This window comes from Mchenga conophoros, linkage group LG11, assembly GCF_057382185.1.
Source record: "Mchenga conophoros isolate Kocher_MC1m ecotype Shallow Benthic linkage group LG11, M_conophoros_male_GT1.1, whole genome shotgun sequence".
In the NCBI taxonomy this organism is placed as follows: Eukaryota; Metazoa; Chordata; class Actinopteri; order Cichliformes; family Cichlidae; genus Mchenga; species Mchenga conophoros.
In genome coordinates, this window is record NC_140536.1 from 10417521 (window position 1) to 10440992 (window position 23472).

The 23472-nt window shown below is 40.2% G+C and overlaps 1 protein-coding gene across 1 annotated transcript; it reads left to right on the forward strand.

Annotated features, from left to right (window-relative positions):
- Positions 1 to 510: 510 nt before the first annotated feature.
- ube3d (ubiquitin protein ligase E3D) lies at positions 511 to 20671 on the forward strand. Its single transcript, XM_085290875.1, has 10 exons — positions 511 to 807; positions 3449 to 3660; positions 4173 to 4263; positions 7117 to 7339; positions 7725 to 7797; positions 7883 to 7961; positions 8926 to 9034; positions 10118 to 10284; positions 13537 to 13675; positions 20230 to 20671. The coding sequence occupies exons 1-10, from the start codon at positions 719 to 721 to the stop codon at positions 20248 to 20250; spliced, it is 1203 nt and encodes a 400-aa protein (XP_085147001.1). The 5' UTR covers positions 511 to 718; the 3' UTR covers positions 20251 to 20671.
- Positions 20672 to 23472: the final 2801 nt, after the last annotated feature.

Sequence of the window (23472 nt, forward strand, 5' to 3'; positions counted from 1 at the left end):
TGGAGGCACTAAAGCTGAAAATACTAGGATTTTCCTTGGGAGAGTGACCAGGATGGACAAGATTAGAAATGAGTACAGTTTGGGGTAATAGAATAGAATAGAATAATCCTTTAATTGTCCCACAAGGGGAAATTTGGTTGTAACAGCAGCAGAATAAAAGCATATATACAAACAGAACAGGACGCAGAACAGAAACATACATAGTAAGTATACTGCACAAAGGCTGCTGAAGATGGAACGTCTAGGCAGGAAGAAAGGGGGAAGACCTCAGAGGAGGTTCGTGAATGTAGTGAGAGGACTAGGGTGAGAGGGAGGCAGATGATCTACTGTGGCTGCCGAAAAATAAAAAGAATTAGACAGAATCTTTAAACATCATCTCCTAATCATACAGCTGATAATTTACCCTAAAACCCAAAGACTACACGAAAAAAGGTGTTCATTATGGGCGTGGTGTTTTAAAAACGCTTAACCTTTATTTTGAAATCTTTACAGGATGTTGTTCCTGCCTTGTCACTCTATTGCTCTTGGTTTTACGTACTCGTGGTGCCGTCACGCCGCGGATAAACATAAAACCCTGTACATTCAGTTTGGTAAATCAGGCAGATAGGGTTTTGTGTTTACTCTGCTTTGGATTCTGTGTTTCTGATTAGCGTCACCCAGCCACGCTCGTGTTTCGATAAGCGTGTCATCTCTTCTGGATTCCTCCTAAACAAAGCGAATGGCAAACGAGGTGCCAGCCAAGACACATGGAGTTGGAGTCTTCTTGGAGCTGAGGAGAAGGCTTCAGAGTGGACTGCTTATTGTGGGGTAAGTATGTAGCAGATATCGTAAGTACCAAGTAGTCAGAAATGCATGTTTCTTTGGCAAGTACAAGCAAGCCTAGCTAACATTAGCTAACTTAGGTGATGCTACAGCTTCACCATAGCACCGAGAGCAGGCAGGCTAAATGCAATTCAGTGTTTCAGCGAGATACGCTAACGTTTACTAATGTTTGAATTTGAAATTAATACAAAGAACAAGAACTTTAAAAGAAATGATCGTAGAAAGTAGCAAATTGTACTGTGAAACGCCGTTTTAAAGTAAGTGCTTAAAGTAACTCACCCGTGTAAGATAGTGTTTTGAAAATGAATTAACTTTATTGTTGTTGTCTAGACTAAAACCCTATGAATGCGTGGTTAGAAATGTGGCTTGAAGTCTAACACTTTGAATAACCAGTGAAACTGAAAAAGTGCTGTAACAAATCCGTGTGTTACATTACAGTTACATTGCAATAGAGTACCTTCTATAGAAGGTACTCTATTCTATAGAAGGTACTCTATTCTATAGAAGGTACTCTATTATACCTTCTATAGAAGGTACTCTATTCTATAGAAGGTACTCTATTCTATAGAAGGTACTCTATTATACCTTCTATAGAAGGTACTCTATTGCAGTTTTCTATAGTTCTCTAATTCATAATCTTATTTAAGTAAAACTGCAAACATTTTAGTATCAAAATATAGTTAAATTACTAAAGTGGAAGCATTCACAATGGATAATAGCCTTTTTTTTTTAAGTTTTATGTATTATTGAATCATAATCCATCCATCCATTAATGTTTTAGTTAGATGGGCTGAATGAGTTTAATTGCCTATATAATGTTGGGTAGTGTTATCTAGAATAATCCATTATCATTTCTTCCATTCTCTTAGCTGTTTGTCTGGCCTAGAGTTGTACAGACACTGGAGTCCGTCTGAGCAGTCCTAGCACGAGAGGCAGGGTACACCTGGACAGGAGTGTCCAGGGTGTAGCAGACAGTTAACCTAAGTAGCATGTTTTTGGACTAATGGAAAAAGCCAGAGTGCCTTGATAGAGCCAACATAGGGAGTGAGATAACATGCAACCTGTACACAGATGCCCCAGCCAACCAGGAGGTTCGATCCTGTGAGGCAACAGTGTACCACTGTGCTGCCATATGTATATACTAAAGCTTTCAGATTAGCGATTCAGGGTAACAAGTATAACATTTAAAGTTACTGTGGAGTACAAATAGATGACAGTGTAATATAGAAATACTTAAAGCACAAATACACTGAAGTTTTAATATATTATATTTAATGAGTGATAGCGTCAAATTCCACCACTGGTGTTATACACACAGAATAGAATTTAAAAAAAAAAAAAGAATGTTATTATTATTATTATTATTATTCATAAATCAAACAATAAAATGATATGCTGCTTAAAACACAGAAAAAGCAAATAAAAAAATTACAATAAAATAATTAAAAATTAAAACCAACTTTCATACTATGGCCAGTGAAAAGAGGTGAGTATTAAGAAGTGGTGTTTCTTACCTTGAGGTGGTATACACCTGAGTATATACTACAAAAGCCACTAGATGGGGCTAATGAGATTTGAAATTCAGCAACAAGAGCCCTAGTCCTTTGCTGTCTTTCATAGTATTCAAATAATGGCTGACAGGCTGTTCAATTGTGTGGTTTTACATATAACTACATTATGTAGCACTGTACAGACCTGTGATCAGTAACAGCAGAGCTACCCTCTCTCCAGTGTTTGCCTCTAAAGAAAAAAAGTCCATAAAATGGTTGTATATCCATGTGACTCAGGAAATGCTCAGGCTTTTGACTTTGAACTGTTTTTATTGGTGTTTATTACTGCAGTAGTGTTCATAGTAATAGCTCCTAACTGTGCCACTTCATATATAGTTCTCATCATTTAACGTACCTGATTTCTGTTGTGCAACAAAGGCTCGCTCATTTCTCACTGAGTGAGGCTAATTCTGAGTCCATATGTTTTGAACAAGGGAAAAAGATTAATTTATGCTGGATTGTGTGAAGTTTATGGGTTGTTTTATGTACACATTATGTGACAAGAACAGAAAGTACAAAAGGAGTCAGCCTTTGGAGTTTTTCTTTCATTCAAAAAAAAAAGACAAATGGTGCTCCAAAAGATGATTTGGCCTCCCTCCTGAAGAAAGATCACCAGAATTATTTTTTTTTCTTTTTGTTGCGGTATGCGGTGACCATAAATACAAGGAAAATGTATTATAGTACATGACTTAATGAAAGTATTGTTTTGATTACTTTGACTTTTAAAAATGTCAGAATAAGTGAAGAAAGCCTGTTATATTATCAACAGCCCCAAATCCCAAATATTTATCATTTTTACTTGGAAAATGAATTTTTCAAAGTTGCTAACTAATTATGGTAATATGGGCTATAGATGTGATTGGTCACAGCAGATGGCCGCCTTTCCCTGAGTCCGGTTCTCTCAGAGGTTTCTTGGTAAAAAGGAGTTTTTCCTTCCCACTGTCACCACATGCTTTCTCAAAGGAGGTTGTTTGATTGTGTTGTCTGTCTGTTATTGTAGGGTCTTTACCTTAAAACCTCTACAGGAGTCCAAACAGTTTGTGTTTATTTACACTTACAAACCATCTGCTCTTCAGGAAAGATGTGGCCCAGACGCCTGCAGATGTGGCCATAACAAGTGGAGATTCATCCCTCCACATCCGCACTCCCAGAGGGGTGCTGTACCTGACTCTGCCAGCAGGAGTCACCTTCGAGCAGGGATCCTGCATTCCGACACCTGCGGGAGAATCGTGTGGAGAAGAGCTTCATTTCAGACTGCGCATCAGCGTGGAACGAAGCATGGATGAAGGTAATGCCCAGGGAGACCTCCCTCTGAGTAGCTGCGCTCCTACGTGCCAAGACAAGAACAAAGTCTTTTGGTAGCTATTTAGAGCCTTGCTGTCTATTCTGATTTAATTGGGCTGAGTCACTTGGTCATCTGAGAGAGTGAAGGTGTAAATTTTCCTCTCAGGATCCTTAGCAGCGCACAGGCAGCTAATCATCAGCCCAGGAAAGCTCCCTTTAAGTGGTTTGAACGGACTCATCTAAAGCAAACCCCAAAGCCGTTTCATAATATCCCCAAACTCCCATCTTTTGGCGTTCTGTTTGTTTTTGCCATTGTAACAGAAATTTACAGCCAAGCCCCATCAGTGACAGTCCAATCAAACTCGGATTGATCGCCCGCTCTCTATCCAGCCACCTTCACCACCCAGTGTTTCATCGATTTTTGTGCCAAGTCGTAGAAGGTTACCACCCTCTCACCAAATCTGCCTCATTTGTTTGTTTGTTTTTTGCCTTTCGTTCCCCACCCACTTCCCACAGATTCTTCTGTCAGCATGATGAAGATGCTCCGGGCAAAAAAGGCTTATTGTTTCTACTGCCAAGGCTGCATGACAAGGCTGCTCGAGGACAGGTGAGGAGAAGACGGGACGAGGAAGGGCACTAGTGGAAATGGGTTTTTATTTACTCCCTCCTGTGTAGGAAGAGGAGTGATTCTTTATTGATGGCGTGACCCAGCTGTAGGAGTGATAGTCGGAGAGAGAGAGGGGAAAAATTGATGGATGGGAGTAGGGCTGCCACAAACGATTATTTTGATAGTCGACTAGTCACCGATTATTTTTGCGATTAGTCGACTAATCAGATCATCATCCATTAGACGTAAAACTACAGCTTATTGCACCAGCAGCATCTGCTCTTATATAACTATCATTAGCTTACAGCTTTAAGTGTTTAAGGTCTGTGCTAACTAAAAATAAAGACAAGATGATAGTTTATTAAATTTTAATGAAATTTGCAGATTGTTTCGGTGAAGTTTAATAAACTCCTTGCTATCTAAAATATAACAGGACACTGGAGTATATTCTGGAGCATCTCACACTTCTGATAATCAGCTGTCTGCTTGACGTTTATTCAGCTGTGTAAAAACTATAACTTTAATCTCAGACAAACTGATTTACTCAGGAACAAATAAAATACTAAAAAAAAAGCCAAACAATAACATTTTAAGTTATCTAAGTGACTCATATATATTTAACCTGAGTAGCGAAAGACGGCGGTGGGTTTGAAAACGATTTGCGGGGAGTCCGGTGTTCTCACGGCGCTAGTGAGCCTAGCCCCCAGCTCGCTAACGAGCTAGTGGGTAACAGATGTCTCCGAAAACGTCGGAGCGCTTTTGAAAATATGTGGTGTCCTGATAAACTGAGCAGATATTTGAGGTTTACACAGCTACATTCTCGCCTGAAAATATGTTAAACGTTTATTTTGTGACCCAGAAAGAATAATAAGAGTAACATTAAAACTAACTAGCTGCCGCCATTGTTGGAAACTGCGCTGGGCCGCGCTATGAATTCTGGGACACAGCTGCTTCTTCTTCTTCTTCTTCTTCTTCTTCGGGGTTTAACGGTAGCTGACATCCTTGTACATGCAATGCTGCCATCTTCTGTTTCAGTCCGTTATTACACTCTTAAATCCTGCCACTTATTCCTGCGTCTTTTGTGATCGTACAAAGTTTCAAACGACGCGTCGACTATTAAATCAGTCGTCGACGATTTTGATAGTCAACGTAATCGTGACTAGTCGACAAATCGTGGCAGCCCTAGATGGGAGCCTCTGCGGAGAGCACAGCTGACAGCTTGACTGGGTTAGAGTTATAGAGTCTGTGTGATGTAAAGGTCTGTGCTAGCCATTAAAAACACAATTGTGTTTCTTACCTTGAGGTGGTTCGACTGGACAGCGGTATTGTTCTTATTGCCTTGTAGCTTTCTCTGGTCAGCAATGTGACATGCTGAAAATTGCAATAGCTGCATTATGGAGACCCTTGCCCTCAGGCTATGTTTCTCAGCTGTAACTCACTAAAAGTTGGCAAAAACATATATATATACTTTTTTTCTCTTTTTTTGCAACAAGATGTCAGCAAAGGTTGAAACATCAGGGGAAGAACTCAGTGCAAAATGAAAAGTTATAATTTCCACAGCATTATGGCTCATTGTGCTTTGTAACAAAATGTTCTATTTTATGTCTGCTCTCAGGTATTAATGGCTGGACTTGCCACATAAAAGACTTCTGTGTAATAAAACTGGGCTGGAATAAAATAAAGAGTAGTATCTTGTAGCTTTAGGTGTTTAGGGTGCATAGCGTCTCTGCTGGCTTCAGTCTTTTTCCAGTTGCAGTTGCCAGGTGTTTTTATTTATTAAAAAAAAAAACAAACAAACAGAAAAACAAAAGTTCTGGGTCCTGCCACTCCAGCACCCAACAGCAATTTACAAGTTAGTGGACAGTGGAAAAAGGAAAAGGGCGAGGTAAACACCACTCATCCAATGAGCTGTAATGTGTGCTCAATTTACTGTAAATGTTGCTTACAATCATTGTCATTTATTTACCCCAGTTGGAAAACTCTGTAGTTACAAAATGAAGCCATCTGGTTACTGGAGTCAGGGGGCGTGTGACAGGTGGAGCACATTGCTCTCCGCGAGGCTACACATCACTTAATTCGAGTCACTCAACTGCATCTTTCTGCTGTGATTGTGATGTTTGTGCCTTTTGGATTATTGTGCTGGAATTATGTGACTAATATTATGACTTGCTGTCCCAAGAAGTTTGGGCTTAAATTTGGTTTGTGAAATTGTGTTTTTATGTTGTTGTTTTTTTGTCTGTTATTAATTAGCCGTTATTTATTTGTGCATTAAACCCCTACAGTTTACCATGCTTTAGCTGCTAACTTGGCATGCCACCCTTTCCAAATATGGCCAAACCAACATTAATATTATAATATGCAGAGTCCAAAGCCAGTGTTTGATTGTTAGTAACTGGTGTAGTTCCAGTTTTTTACAACTAAAGGCCAAATATTTCCTCCTTTTGAGCCATTTCCATGGCTCAAGCTTGTCCTCTTGCCACCCTGTGGGATCTGGAGACTTTGGAACCTGGGTCAGCTCTTTCGGGTCTTTGTCATATTCCTTGAGCTGCCACTGGAAGATGCTGCTACAACCAGGAAGTGCCTGTGCTCTGAGGAAGGATATTGACTACATTTAAGAAACTCCTGGGAAAAAAAAAATGTAGTTGGATGACCTATCATCATCATTTTTTTTTTTTTTTTAGCTAATTATACTCTTCTGTATTTTGATTTTTCGCCAGCTCTCTGGGATCTCTGTGCTTATTGAGAGATAACGCCTCTCACTAAGACAAGAACCAATTAGCACCGTGTTTAAATATTGTTGAACAATAAACACTGTAATTGCTTTTTTTTCTTATTATTTTTCCTCTTTTTCAGAGTGTTTAAGCGAGTTCTTCCTCTCCCTAATGGTAACTGGAACGCCATCGTGGATGACTGGTGTTGTCACCCAGACCCGTTTGCTAACAAGAAACTGTTACCCCGAGCAGAAGATTGTTTAATGGGCGATTCCTTTGTGCTGTTAGCCCGTGATGGCAGCTGTGAGCAGACTCTGACTGAGGAAGTGAGTCCTGTTGGCACACAGGACAGCCAAGATCCAAAGGTGAGGGACGTGCAACAGAAATGGCTCCTGTTTATGCAATTAGTACAAAAAGATTTCAGTAGATTTTCCATCCATTCATCTATCCATCCAGACACTCTCTTCTTAGACCAAGCAAAATCAGACTGTGCAGATGAAGATTGATCCCCCTCTTCGTCCATTAGTCATTCTCCACACAACCCGCTCAACACAGGCACAACTGCATGACTAAAGCTGAGAGACAAAGTGCAGGAAAAACAATCGGGCTGCTGTAATTCTCTCTCTGTGTCACATCCTTTTCTGTCTTCCAACCTAGCTATAGCAGCTACTAAATTTTAAAACTGCTGAGTTATAGGTGGCTGCTTTGTGGTGATCCGTTTCTGGATGTCTCTATCTATGGTGTGCACAGAAACCTTGCCGCAGACTGGCCCTCATCTCCTGTGCGAGCTGTTCGTCAGTGCTCGGAGAGGCCGTCGCACCAGGTAGGGGACGATTGTTGCAAGTTTTTATAAATAAACAGCATTTCAACAAGCATGTGCGAGCCCTCTCCCGTGTGGTGTCTTCCAGAAACGCTGAAGCTGTACGTCACACAGGTGGTGGTGGAGCCTGCTGTGGGAGACAGAAAGCCAGAAGCTTCACTGAACAGGCAGGTTTTTGTTTTGTTTTTTTTATCCTGTCAAATCCATACGAGGGACTGTCGGTGCCAAAGATTCTGTTCGCATGCACATGTCGACTGAACACGTGACAGAACATTTGTTGATGCCAGTGCAACTTTACTTCTGAGCTTCCTTTCATTTTATCCACGTTGTTGTGAATCTTGTGTCGGTGCGTTGTTTGGCTACGTTATTGCAATTGCCACCCTGAAGTCACTGTCTTTGTTATTGTCCCATGCTGTATAAAACTGAACTAGTGTTTAAAGCATGAAAAATGTTTGCAGTGCAGTGTGGATGTGAATTCTTGGCACAAATGGAACCTCATATTCCACAGATGACAAGAAGGCATCTGTTGCTTTTAAATTACACTATTTTATAGAAAATAATCCCTTTTTTTTTTTTTTTCATTTCAGGTTATTTGGTTGGGGGGGGGGGGGGGTCGAGTCACACAAGCTCTAGTCAGGCTTTACTTTCTCTATAGTTTCATCATTATGACTGCTGTTGGATATTTTTAGCCCTTCACAATAAAATCAGTACGATGACTATAAATCAGTTCAGGTCCATTTGTATGTTTTTCTCAAGTATCTGACACACCGCTGATTGGATTTTACTGGATCTTGGGGGTGAATGAGGCATATCAGCACTGTGTTCAGGCTTCTTCAAAAACGATTGCAGTCTAGGTCTGAATTAAACACTTTAATAACCACATCTCCCACTGCACCAGTCTGAATAATTCAAAAATCTGCACATAAGCGTTTCTCGTCTACGGCCTCATCATTTGATTAACCGGCTCATAAAAACCAACTTTTACCAGACATATTTTATTTTTGTTTTTTTGTTTGTTTTTGTAAACTTTGATCAGGCAGAATCATCTCCTAAGATAGTGTTTGCTCCAATCTGTTGCCTTTTCAGGACAGAATATGTAAAGTGAATGAACATCGTGTCTCTCTTGGACAGATCTCTGTTTGTGGAGAGGACGGTAGCTGTTAGGTTGCTGGAGCTGTCAAACTCATTGAGCACCTACCACTTCTCTGTCCAGACTCCCGATGGAAAAGCCTTCCTGTTGGTAAGAACCACCCAGCATAATCAGAAAAATAAATGACTTCTAAATACAAATCAAGTACTCTATTATTTAAGAAACGGAAAAAGATTGACTGTGATTGTGTCGTGTGTAGCATTCCCCCGGTGCGTCCAACAGAGTGAGTGAGTAAATTTTAGATAAAAATGCTTGGTTATATAAGGTTTTTGGGATTATTTATTTATTTATTTTTGTGAATGAGGATTATAGTAGAAAACACAGAATACTCAAGTTGAGTAGTAAGGTGCTATAATCAGTTTATTGTCTTGCCCAAGGATGCATTTTGCTCTTCTCCAACAATGCACTGTTCTGTCTTTGTAATATTCTTCTAGTTTTTGGAATAATATCTGTTGTGCTATCATTTTGTTCCTAATCCATTGTAAGAAAATCGTGGCGGACAGACTCCTTATGCTAGTAAATTTCTTGTCATAGCTTCTAATAGTCTTGTTTGGTGGAAATGAGTGCAGCTGGTTCCAGATCAGGCATCATGTCAGTGGAAAATGTGTATCTGACATGTGAACAGGTTTATTCATAAAATTGTGTTTTTGTTTTCTCAGTTTTACCTGATGTTGGAGTTGAAACATTTTCACAGTAAAAATGTCCAAAAACTATTCCAGTGTTCTGGTTGTGTTCTTGGCAGATATTAAACAGCAGCACATTAAAACTCATCAGTAAAACTCAGGATGGCAGTAACAGTATAATTAATCTTGTGTGAAACTGGGCTGAAAAGGAGCATATTCCAAATGAGAAAAAAATGATTGGAAAAATCAACGTTTCCACCTCTGTTCTCCCATTATTACACATCAGTATGAGGAATCATATTGCAGTAGTAACCCTTGATTTACACTGAACTTAGAGAATAGAACTTAAACCTGTGTTATCCTACAGAATAAAGAAATATTTTCATCTTTCATGTTGAATCAGCTGTACCAGAATAGACCATTTTATTTCTGAAAATCAAACTAATGAATGTATATCATCTCTCTGCTTTGTGATGTGTGACTCCTCACCCACATATCACATATACCCATATGTCTCAAGTGTTAAGTGACCTGTCTGCTCCTCCTGCAGCTCTGGCTCTTGAACAGCGACTCCATCATAGCATCAGTCCCGGAGACACGTGTCGGGACTGAGAGGTCCAATGGCTCCCCTGCTCTTCACAGTCCATCACCCAGAGCTACGAGAGCCCTGAAACTCCTCTACATAGCCTGCTCTGACACGGGCATCCAGCAGAGAGAGTAAGAGAGGACACTTAACATATCCCCCCCCCCTTCCCCTTCAATCTTTGTTTTCCTCCTCCTAATCTTATCCTTTCATCTCTCTTGCGCACCGTCTCAATCACCATCTCTCTTGGCTCACTGTGAGGGATGAAAGCCTACTTTGTTGGTGAACAGACTCTAGGTGTTAATAGAACACGTTGCTCTAAGGGTCCCTGCTCGGATATAATTGTCTGTTATCCTGCGAATGAGCTTCCCATCAAAGCTGCCTCAAAGTTGTCAGCAGCATGTTTGTTGCACGCATAAGGGGTTGTTATGTTGTTTTGACTGTATTGAGGCTCTGTGTGCCTTGCTGTGATGCATTAGAGAAGTGTAGGTGGATGTGCTGCATGTGGTTCTCCATGCTCAGTACAGCAGCACCCCACTGGAAGAGCCTTCCACCCTCATTATTTTCAACAGAATCAGAGCTCAGCAGTTTTTTTTCCCCCCCCACCCTCCTCTTTCTTCCCTTTTTCATTCCCGCTGCCGGGGAAGAGTGAAAGCAGAACAGAACAGGTTTTGTTGTTTCATCCGTTTTGACAAGTTATGATGGAGAAACGATAATTAGAGACAACACTAACCCAAAGGAGAAATAAGGCTGGTCATAGTAGTAAGAGTTAAGAGGAATACTGTAATGTACTGTTAAGCTGAGTGATGCATGGGTACAGAGAGTTGATTCCTCTTACACAAGCTATGAATGCATCTTCAGGGGAAGTGAGAGACTAGGACATACTTTCAAAACAATCTGCTCCTTTCTTTATTGTGCTGTACTTTGTCCACCTCGAGTTTACCCAATAACTCCTACAAATAAATAACACTCTCTCAAACAGCCCATGTAAGCACTCCTCAATAGAAATATTAGTGATTCACTTTATTTAAAAAAACAAAAGAAAAACAAAGCAAGTGTTGGAGGCTGAGGCACAAACACAGCTAACCTTTCACAAGAAGAGTGGTGTGGTTAAGTCTAGACAACGTCCTGATTGTTTTGTTTTAGGAAAAGATCACGGTTTCAGTTAAAAATACACCCTTTCATAACATTGCAGTCATGTTGGAGAGCTCACGCTTTGTCAGCACAATTTATATTTACTCACTCACAGTCTTAAAATGGCGCTTAACTTTAAGACCTAATTATAGGTAGCAATCATAGACTGTAAATAAAAGATCAACACTGCCACTGTGACATCACTCAGTGGTTTATAGACTTCCATTTTGAAGCCTCCATTTTGACTGCTGCTGTCTTTGTTTCTTTGAAGCAAAACTTAACCATATCCTGAGAAAAGGGTAGAAGAGGGGAGTAAACAAGAAAGCAAGTTTCTTCAGTGATATCAGTAAGCATACACATGCCGACAGGAAGTCCATATCCGAGAGAAAGAGTTGTGAGCTAGAGAGGCTTCATCCTAGACCAGTAGGTACATCAGCTAAGAGTTGAATTCCTACATTCTGAGACACCCAAAAATGTGGAGTTGTAAGTCACGTATGCTTTTACAGATTCAGGCAGGGACCATCATACTGCTTAGCTATGTTAGCGTGGTGAGCACGGCAAATTTGCCGCCATTTTTCACTTAATGTCACTAAACTCTGTACATTTAGGATATAACACAAGTGAAACTGGTAATTAATACGACAGTTTACCTCGCTTAGAGTTGTCACAGATGGGGAAATAGTTATTACTCACAGTTTTTACTCACTTTTGGCAGATGCCTCAAGTGGCCATTTGAGGACATGGCGATTTTCAATTCAATTCAGTTTTATTTATATAGCGCCAAAGAAACCTCGATACTTACTGCTGATCCATCAGTTTCTCATTTTTATGCTTATTAAGTGGCTTGTGCACCATATTAATTACAAAAAATAAGGTAACAAAAGTGACAAGGCGTTTCATTGTGTCACACACGTACTCCTTTTTTATTGACATGTTGTTTATGTAACATGGCTTCAGCAGATACCAGATATTACAGGAACCCATCACAAATAAAGATTATTTTAAAAAGGATCTTTTTTGTTGTGGCAAACTTGCCAAGAAATAGGCTAAACAAGATATTTTGTTCTTAAAGTAAACATGTCACAACCCTCTGGTTGTGAAACTACTATTTATCATAGTGAAACTGTATCTGAACAGTTTTAAACATGCTTTATTTTTGACTGCAGTCACCTATTGGGCAACATCAGCCCAGCCAGTTTGGGTCTGTCTTTATTTTTCTTTTTTCCCTTTTCAATTGTTCTGTGTTTAATCCTGCCGTGAACTCCACATCTTCTTAGAGAATAAGCTTCACGTTGGTGGGCTGCTTTTTAGAATTTTACCCATTTCTGCAATTTGAATTTTTGAAGTTTAGCGAAGCTAAATGCCGGTGTGACTCACACTTCCATTCCCCCCCACATAATTTACCATTCACCCTTCATCACTCATCTCTGACATTTTTAAATTAAATGTTATGCCTGGGGAGCTGAAGTCCCGGGATGACGGCCCTCTTATTCAGGATACAGCTGGTTACAGTTGAGTGCAGCCAGTGGTTGCAGTACGCGTTGTTAAAACTGCCAATAATTGGCTAGAGAATCAGTGAGCCAGTGCCTAAGTGGATTAGGCTTGTCACTAATGGCAGTTATTTGATTATAAATTGAGTGAAAGTCGCAGGCACCATCACTGTCCCGGTACAATAGAGAAACAGGAGGTCTAATAGATGTGGAAAGTGAGTCTAATGAAAAACACACATGCACAACTTGTTCATAATGTCTAATCAACTCCTACAAAGCGTTATGATGTTGGCTGGTTGGGGTTCAGTACAGCCACAGTTGCCTTTTTTTTTTTTTTTGACTGTCTTTCATCTTAAGTACAACTGCCAAAACTTTGAGGAGACTTTACCCTTTCAGAAACTGCACAGACGGCTAAATGTCACCCAAACAAACTGGATCAGCACCTCACGCTGACAGACCATCAATCTTGGTTCTCTCAATCACTCTTCCTCTTCTCTCTTCAGCCCTTCCCCTTTCTTTTTGTCCTTGTCTTGAACACACACTTCATCAGCCTCACAGACACGTATAGCGACACGCGCTCACACAGGTTATAAATCCATGTGTTTGGATATGTGGTTATCAGTTTACAGTTTAAAACTAGTCAATTAAAATGGCAGGACGACCACTTCAACTTGAGATTTACGGTAGCTTTTCTGGACTTCATTTTGGTCGTAAAATGCTAAGGCAGTCACAATAAATCATTGCTTCTCTCTGTGTTTTCAGCACTGTAACTAGTTGGGAGGTCAGTGTCATAGGACATCCTGTGGTGCTGCCACTAAAGGTGTGTGAGGAGCTGCTGCACGTGATGGATGACAGCAACTCAACACTTCCCGCGTCGATGCGTTGCATGAAGTCCTATGAGGTGAGACGTTTACCATGTATTGTAAAGCCATATTCATTGGTTGCTTATCTTTATTACATAAGCAAAGAGAGAGGGAACTTCATGTACCTTTTAGCTTTCTACCTTTTGTAAAAAGCTGTATTAGCAGCACCACAGGCTTTGTTTTAGTTGACAGTATTTACTGCTCCCCCTTTTTCCATACAGCGCCTTGTTTCTCCATTATTCAGTAGTGCTTGACAGTGTTTTTATCCCGCCTTAATTAATTTCATGATTCAGAGCTTTCAGTTAACAGCCTCGCTTTAGGGATTATGTGGGTCAAATGTAAGACTTTTCTTTTGTCAGCCTTATTTCAGCTCCTATACACCTGTAATTGTGCAAAATGTGTATATTTAGCCCGAGTTGCCAAGGAAAGCCATGCGACTAGAAAACGGGAGGCGTTAACTTTGCTGACAAGTCTATTCTCTCTGAGGCTTTAAACAGTGATGGGGTAATTAGTGCCATTATCCTCCACTTACTTCTCAGAAAGTTTGGGACTCCTACCTCTTAAACAAGTCTGCTAAAAATTACAAAGGCTAGATTTGAGCCTCAAAATCCACATTCTAAATCTCATTCTGATGCTTGGTTTGAGCTTGAGCAGATTACTGTGACTATAAGCATATATGCCTCAATGCCAGAATGCTTTGATTGGCTGAATAAATATTTTCATTAGCAGTTGAACAGGTGTACCTAAGAAAGTGAACGTCTTTATATTCCATTTATTTCTAACACAGCCTGATAATTAAGATGAGACCCAGATAAGGTAAGGTTTAAAGAAATAATCATCAATGACCAACTGATTTGTGACTTGGAGAACCAGTGGAGAACTGAAGAACTGAGTATAAGCACTGATGAAGATATAATTAGGAACTTGTAATTTCACACACTCAAATCTCTGCTTATTGCCTACGTGATAGGTTGTGGTATTTCAGCGCTACTTTAAGATAAGCTAATAGACTTGGGAATTTACAAGTGGATGTTTACACTTTTTTTTTCTTCCCCTAGCTCAGGAAATGGAAATGCCATGGCAAAGGACCAGATCGCTCTCTGGCCCTGTCCATGTAAACCACATTAAATTCCCATCATCCACATATAAAACAATCCGCTCAGCACTTATCCCTTTGTGGCTGATACATGGGCACTACTGGAACCCAGACGCTGGGTTTGTAGGTACCCCACACTCTGTTATGTCAGTTACCAGCCTCCTTTGCTACTACTAATATGTTCTCTAGTTGCTTTCCTCAAATGAAGATTAGTTTAAACTGCTACCTGTCCACTTCTCCTCACTAGCTACCAAACTTTATAGTGATTCCACAAGCTCTGCTCTTCAATTTTGTGCTAGTCTCTTATGGCATATGCCATAATAAGGATATCCCCTTAAGGCATAAGGAAGCCCACTCTTTTGTTCTCTTTGATGGCTGCTGTTTGTCCCAGGCTCCCTAATGAAATGCGCTGGGAGGGAAATCTTAAGACTCTGCTATATTATTTTGACTAAGATCTGAATTTGACTCGTCTGCTTTCATTCCTCACGCATAAAAACTGAAGTCCACCAGTTTACATCAACACTAACATAATGATAAACTTAGATGAAGCCACTTTTCCTTCTTCCTTCTTATGAGGGTAGTGGTCTTTAAAGCTTAAACATTCCTCACTATGGAATTGCCGTCTCGCCACAATCCTTAAGGGTGAGACACTAATAAAAGGTCAGCTCTGTCTCTCACCCCCCCGGGTGCGCGCGCGCACACACACACACACACACATATTGTGGTACAATAATGAGCAGTATTTTTGCTTTCTCTGGTAACAACATGACAGCGGCGGGTGGAGCGGAGGGAAATTGGGCCCTGTTGAAATGGAGAAGGTTGCAGAGAGAGCGACCCAGACAAGAGACACAGTATCTGTCTGGTGGTGGAAGCGGTTGTAACAGTAAAGAGAGTGTGATAAATTGACACACTCAAACATTTCCTGATAGTAGGAGCCTCTTGTGCTGCAGGCGGCAGAGTACGGGAAGGTAATGTGATCATAGGGTTATCTAGAATTACCGGAGACTGTCTGAGAAGAGTATGTGAGACTCACTGTTTGAAAACACAACAGAGTATCAAAGCATGTAGTGTGGCATCCACCAATGATCTGAAGAATTATTTCTGCTGCTTAGACTGTTGAGTGAGTAAAAGGCTTACTGTTATAGTTATAGTAACATACACTTGGCAAATGGAGGGTCACTGGTTCAATTCCAGCCAGATATGGTATTGCATATGTGGACCTACCTGCTATGACAGACAAAAGTAGATTTTGACTATATTTAAAGTAAATTAAATAAAGTGAATTTTGTGTTGTGTTCATGATCTTGGTCAGTATATGTAATGGCTACTTTTCAGGTAATATATTACAAAACCATATAATATGTAGTGTCTGTAATGTTGTTTCCAGTGCAGCTGTGTTCCGTTCATGGCATGGCTTTAATCGTAACAGCAACATCTTGAAGCAGAGATGTAGTTTGTACTGGGTCTTTTATTTTGAAAATTGACCAGATTCTCTCTTGTCCCGTCCCTGTGTCTGACTTCCTGCTGTTACTTATGTAAATGAAAGTCTGTAGTCATTTGAAAAATGGATATTTCACAAGCCTTTAGGTAGCTCTGAGAAAAACTAAGTCTACTTTTGCTCCGTCTACTCTTTATATAGAAAGTAAGAGGATAAGCAAGCCTATAAAGGCAGAAGTTTTGGCAGTTTACTGGTCTGAAGCATGCATGTCCTACGAAGATGGGTGCATTGTGTTAAGTGTGTTAACAGAATCCCAGTATTTCCAAAGGAGTAGACTTCCCAGCAAATTCACCCCCAAGTTGTACAATACTCAGAGAAATTGCAACAAACCCAAAGATTTACATCTCAGACTCTACAGGCCACAGTGAGCATGTTAAATATTAAAGTTCATGACAGAACAATTAGAAAACGACTGAACAAGTACGGCATGTTTGCAAGAGTTTCAAGGAGTAAGTCCCTTGTCTATAAAAAGAATATGGTAGCATGGGTTGGATTTAGAAAGTTGCAAGACTTCTGGAACAGTGTCTAATGGACAGATGACATGGAGTATAATTACCTTAAACTGAACACCAGCATAGCAGCACAAGAACCTCCTGTTAAGCTGTTAAGCACAGTGGTGGAGTGGTGATGTCTTTTGAGCTTGTTGTGCAGCCACGTGATCTGCACTCAGTGAAGCACTCACTTAGTTAACCATGAACTCTATACCAAAGTATTCCACGTTAGGTCGTCTGTCCTGACAGCTAAAGCTTGGCTGTAATTAGGTCATGCAGCAGCAAATCTACAACAGAACCTCTGAAAAAGAAAAGAATGAAGGGGTCGCAGTCACCAAGTCAAAGTCCAGACCTTAACCTGACTGAAATGCTGTGATGGACTAAAGTAATGTTGTAAAGAAGAATGGACCAAAATTACTCCCCAATGATTGATAAAATCAAGACTGATAAAGTCATACAGAAAACCATCACTGCAAGTTAATAGTGCTAAATGTTGGTTTTACAAGTTACTGACTCATAGCATGTACTTACATTTGTGTGACTATAGGAAATAATAATGGCTCTTAAAACTCAATGTATTCACTCATGCTGAGCTTAGGAGCTAATAAAAGACCTTTTCAGCAAGTCATAGTTGTACAAGTACAGGTAACTACTGAATATACTGTGGGAGTACACATGCTGGATCTTTGGAATGACTTATCACGACGCTTAATTGAAACTTCATTAAAGTTAGTAGTCATTCTTTCATGTGTCGTGCCTACATTTAACTTCTCAGCAGATTACTAACTTTTACCTACACTGGCTTCCATTTACTGAGCTCACTTTCAAAGTTCTGATATTGTGCATGTTGGCTCACTGTCACCCTGTCAAGGCTGACTGGGACACTTGAATAGAACTGAGCCATTGTTAATGTGATTAGTGACAGCACTTCTTGTGATATGACAAGTGAAAATGTTCGCTGTGAAAAAGCTTTTTACAGGGCCATTGTCATTAATTACACCTTTGTTTTTTTTTCTGTGATGATGCCAAAATCTGTGCCATGAAAAAAGAAACGTTCTTTACAGACTGAAAAGACAATGTTCAATCGGATTAAAACAAGTCAGGCCTACATTTAACATATAGTCTCTCTCTCTCTTATCACTACCACAGCATTGTTTGCAGCTAACTGTGTTGAATCAGTTGTGTTTCTAGATCTGAGTTTCTTTGTTTAATTTCAGTCAGTGTGACCAGATCAAAGTCTGCACCGTAGCTGTGCCCATTATTATGCTACATGTGGAATGTGTGGACTGCTGGGTTCCCCGCCTTGCGTCCCTGGGCCTGCCAGCGTAATGGGGTGTAAAGTAGATCGAGCTCGGAGTGTCACTCTTGAGCCTGCAAACAGACAACGCCTCCCTCCTCCCCCTCTGCTTCATTAATCTCCCTCTCACACACACTGAGATGGCATGTAGCTCAGACAGAAAAGTGATCCAGTGTTGAACAATGGAGAAGCGGGAAGATCCATCGATCGTGCAGTGTTTCTGCAGTCCACATGCCATCACATCAGGAACACAGCTGCACTTTGAAAGAAATGACTTCATCCGAGTTGCACGCGTAGTGATTCATTGAACAGGGAATTAATTAACACACGGGGGGTGTGACCCTGTTCTCAGTTAAATGTTTACATCACTGGACTCTGTTCTAAACATGAAGATATGAATAAAGTTGATTATATGTTGGTTACCTCCAAACTTTATTGGAGACCTAATAGATGAGACTCTAAAGAAGTGCTTTGTCTTATACTTCCTCACATGCCCCCCCAGTTTTTCTTTTTCTTTTTTTTAATGAAATCCCTTAGTTCTCTAGTAACTCATGAATGGCATTTTCTATGACAGGTTAAGAGTATCCTGTATTCGGGCTAGTAATAACTTGATAGCAGCTATAATCTGAAGCGATAAAGAAAAACACATCATTATTATTTATTTATCAGTTTTAACTGCTGGGAACTCGCTGTGTTTCTTTCATCACCTTCTACTCTTCCAGACCTCTTTCAGTTCTTCACAGGCAAAGACATGTCCTCAGTGCTGCTGGCCAAGTTTGGAGTGTTACGATAGTAGAGCTCTGGCACCAAGAATCAAAGAGCGTGTTTACTCGAGTGACTTCCTTAAACCAGGCTCCTGTCATTGTCTCACTACCTTTAATACCCACACTTTAACTGTAAAAGCCGCTGAACTAAAGAGCTGTCGTGTAGAGATGAAAACTAAAACTAGAAAAGGTGGTCTCTCACCACAGCTAGGTGTATTACTCTGAAGGATTTGCTGTGCGATGATGTATAAAATCTGAATTCTGATAGATCAAAAACACCCTTAAGTATATTAATGAGGCAGATCTGCTGTCAGCATCCCAAAAGACTTTGGAGAAGCTTTTTGTTTTTCAAATTCCAATAATTCTAATAATAAAAATTTAAATTCTAACAATATAGACAAGTGACTTTAAAAGGGGGAAGAAAAAGTCAAATCTATTTACCTCGACTTGGTTACCAGGTTTTCAACCCACTTCATAGTTGATGCCAAAGATGAATAACAACAAGCTGTGGGCCAGAAAACTGGTAATGCTGGCAGCTTACCTTTGTTATCTATATGTGAGCAATCATTGAGTCCCTCAGACTGAATTTGACGCATGTGGTAGGTTTGTTTTCTTCATGTGGGTTGCATATTTCAGGGTTCCTATTATGTGTGGAGTCTTTCTGAAAGATGTGTTATTTTCTCAAATAGTAAATGAGGAATCTCACAGATTAATAAAAGTTAATGTACGTGTTTTGTCCAAGCAGGGGAAACATTTAAGCATTTAATTTAATGTTGCAGAAGGGAAGAAACCTGCAGCTTTTTCTTTAAACGTTCTGAAAACCAGTGGTTTTAATCAGCTTCTCACACTGAGGGATGGCGCCCTTCCAATCACAAGTCTGTCTCTGCTTCGTCTCCTTTTTCTTGGACTTAGCAGCAGCAGCTCACCTCTCGTTGCCATTTCTTATCATTTGTATGAATTACCACTGATGCGCTTGAGCAGTGAGCAGACATTGGCACAGGGACGGAGAAGACAGGGCCTTGAGTGAGGCAAATGCCCTCATCTATCATCCCAATATAGAGCCCTCAGTGGAGCACAACCATTGTCTGCAGCAGGCACACACCCAGGAATAGCAGATGGAGGGAGGATGGGGCGAGCTGATTTGTTTTCTGGGCTTTGTTTATCTGAATGTGTGTTTTTGAAGTTGATTAAATCTCTACCACCTGTGTTTTTTGTTTTTTTTGCTGTTTGAAGACAGTAATTGCAGATAATGTGCTCCTGAGCTGATCAGTGGACTGTAGAGATTGAGTACATCTGTGGTTTGGCCAACAACAGAAAAAGAAAACTGTACACTTGCCCATTGCAAACTGGAATTTGACCAAATGCTGAAGTTCCATTTATTTTTCCATGTTGTGAGTTTCTGCATAGATTTTCACTCTTTACTAAACTTGTGCTTGTCATTTCTAGGTGGCGTACTTAAGGCTGTGAGATCGCAGGTCAGAAGGCTAGGTGGTCAGGACTCCCACTCATCACTCTTGGTTACATATTTCAAGAACTACTGGGAACAGCCAGGATTACATGTGCCGTTTCTTTAAGTTAACATCCCCCCAGTGCACTGAGAGAATGGGAATGGAATTTACTGCAGGAGGGGGAGAAGTGCACCAAGCAGGCTGTAGCTTGTTAAGCACGTCAAGTTGTGGATTGCGGTTGCTTCTGTCAGAATATTTTAGTGTGTCATCACCTGCACTTAGATTCATGTTGAAACAGGATGATGGCACACTACATTTGTAGTTCCAATGATCTTGAAATGTATCACAATGGTACAAAAGCCTGTGTATATGTGTTGGGTTTGTTTGTTTTTTTTGACAATTCTTAGCAAAGAACCTGAATAAACATTTGCCTAAAAGAATCACCTCTCTTTTTTTGTCTTACCTCCCTGAGATGACTGCTGGTTGATATGTGGGACATTGTTCTTCAGTTGGCTCTTGATGAAGGCTTATTATGGGAACACTTCAGCCCCAGGGCACAGCAGCACATCTTCCACTTGAGAGTAATTACAGCTCATGGAGCTAGGTGATTTTTTTTTTTTTTTTTTTGTCTTGTTGTGGGTTTGTTTGGGAGTGTGTACCAGTTATTGATAGTATTTATATAATGTGCGTGATATGAGGAATTATTGTCAAAAAGGATGTTTATACTTTGAAAGTGGTCCTTTTCGTTTGAAATAATTGCTCTACTTCCAGATGGATGGAAATTCATGCAGACGGTCAGGATTTCCAACAGAGAAATCTTTGGTGGTCCCACAGATGGTGTGATGTTTATAGCTTTGACAAAAAATGTTTTACTATCACAAGGATTACCATGTAGCCTAGACATGTGTTAGTTATGTCCATCATTTTGGTTTATGATCAAACGCCTTCAAAACTAATAACACTCCCATAAACCTCATTCCTCTTAACATGCTAGCATTTTAAAATTAAGATGCTGAACATAATTAAAAGGTTGTCGGCGTGTCAAGTAAGGATAAGTAACAATCAGGGATTCCATGAATGACATTTAACTTGGGATTTACTAACACCTGCCTAATATTGTATTGGTCATCAGAGATGGGCAGTAACGCGTTACATTAGTGTCCGTTGTGCGTGGGAAGAAAACTTCTTTTTACAGTGAAAAAAAACCCTAAACTTCCAAGCAAGTACCGAGTGCGCTATGACATGATGGGAAACTCACAGAGAAAGTCGCGGATTCTTCAACTGACCGCGGCACACCTGCACCAGGGTAAACCTCCGCCTACCGCAGTGCTGCTTAATAGGTGAAAATAAAGCAACAGGACCGCTGAGTCTTTGACTTTATTTATGTTCTGCTGTGTTTTACTTGCATCTATTTGAAAGACTGAGTGTAAACACAAAAAAAATTTAATTTTATGTGCTGGAATGTGCAGAAAATAGGTTTAAATGTTAAACTAATTTATTCAACTCAGAGAATGTTGCATATAATTAAATTTTTGCTTGATGCATAAAGTTAAAAGATTAAAACTGATAAAACAAGTTAAAAAAAGATTTTTTCCATTTGATTACATTTTGTATGATGGATTATGTAGAAAAAGTAGAATTGGGCTGAAAGATCTATCGCTTTATCACCTCTTCAGGTTGTAAATCGTGTTTTTAAAAAGTAACTAAGTAACTAAGTAATTAATTACTTTTGAAAATAAGCAATCAGTAAAGTAACGGGATTACTTTTTTGGGGAAGTAATCAGTAATTAGTTACTGATTACTTTTTTCAAGTAACTTGACCAACACTGTTGGTCACCCTTTTGTTGCCCAGCCCTGACCCACTGAGGCATGGACTCAACTAAACCCCTAAAGGTTCACACACACTGCCTGCACCAACTTGCTTTCTTCCCACAGTGCATCCTGGTGTCACATGTTCCCTGGGTATGGTGGAGCCCATGCACCAGGCCATCTATGTGATGTACATAAAATGTGATTTCTCTGTTGTCCAGTTCTGATGCTCACATGCTCATTGTTGGTGCTCTTGGAGGTGTACAGGAGTGAACATGGACACCATGACTGGTCTGCAGCTATGAAGCCCCCCATAGACAAAAAACTGTGATGCACTGTGTATTCTGACACTTTTCTATCAGAGCCAGGATGAACTTTTTCTGAAATCTGAGCTACAGTAGCTTGTCTGTTGGATGAGACTACAAAGGCTAGCCTTCTCTCTATGTGTGTATCAACTTGGCTGTTGGATGAGCCTGTTGCTGGTTCACCACTGTTCCTTCTTTTAACCACTTTTGATAGATACTGACCACTGCAGACCAGAAACAGACACTCTGGCCCAGTCGTCTAGCCATCACAATCTGGCCCTTGTCAAACTTGCCCATTTTTTTTATATTCACTTGCGCCCTAAAATATCTCACTGACTAACAGGTGCCATGATGATGAAGAGATAATCAGTGTTATTCACTTCACTTGCCAAAGCGAGGAGTAGTTCCCATAGCCCAGCTTTTACACGCTGAAGGCAAACAGCATAGAAGGGTCTGACAGTGAGAAGGAGTCCTCACTGGCTGCATTCATTTTTATTTAGCAAAGACACAAGCTTGCAAGAAATGAGGAGAGACAAGGGCAAAGTATGGTGGCCCTGAGAGGCCAAACGGACTGCAACTTAAGAAAACACCAGCAATAAGAAAAACACTGCAAAAGCACACAAAACACAACGGAAATAGGAAAAATGACAACGGAAATAGGAAAAAACAGATTTCCAAAAGCACAACGGAAGTGTTTCTGGGGAGACAATAACCCGACGGACCAGTTGCAGGAACCAAAATATACTAAGAATTGCGCTGGGAGACACTTTAAAGAAGTGGAGGATCGATTGGTTTTGTGAGGAAAGAAAAGATGAGAGGTAAGTGTGTTAGTCTAACTATTAGCCTAAAAATCCGTCATCAGTATTATATGAATCATGATAAAACACACCTACCATGTTTTGGGTTCCTGCGACTGGCAACTAGCTATACAGTTGTTTTGAAAGGGAAAACTGTCCATAGACGCTGGAACCATATTTGTTATTAGGTTGTAAAACATGTTTATTAATCCTGTAAAGTTCAGAATTTTAACATGGCAGTCTATGGGGACTTACTCTCTTTTTGATGCAGCGTCAAGTGGCCAGTGAAGGAACTGCAGTTTTTGGCACTTTCATCTTACTTTTTTTATT

Coding starts and splice junctions, on each gene's coding strand:
- ube3d (XM_085290875.1), top strand. CDS start 719: ATGGCAAACGAGGTGCCAGCCAAGACACATGGAGTTGGAGTCTTCTTG. Junction 7,962..8,925: donor CCAGAAGCTTCACTGAACAG/GCAGGTTTTTGT, acceptor TCTCTTGGACAG/ATCTCTGTTTGTGGAGAGGA. Junction 9,035..10,117: donor ATGGAAAAGCCTTCCTGTTG/GTAAGAACCACC, acceptor CTCCTCCTGCAG/CTCTGGCTCTTGAACAGCGA.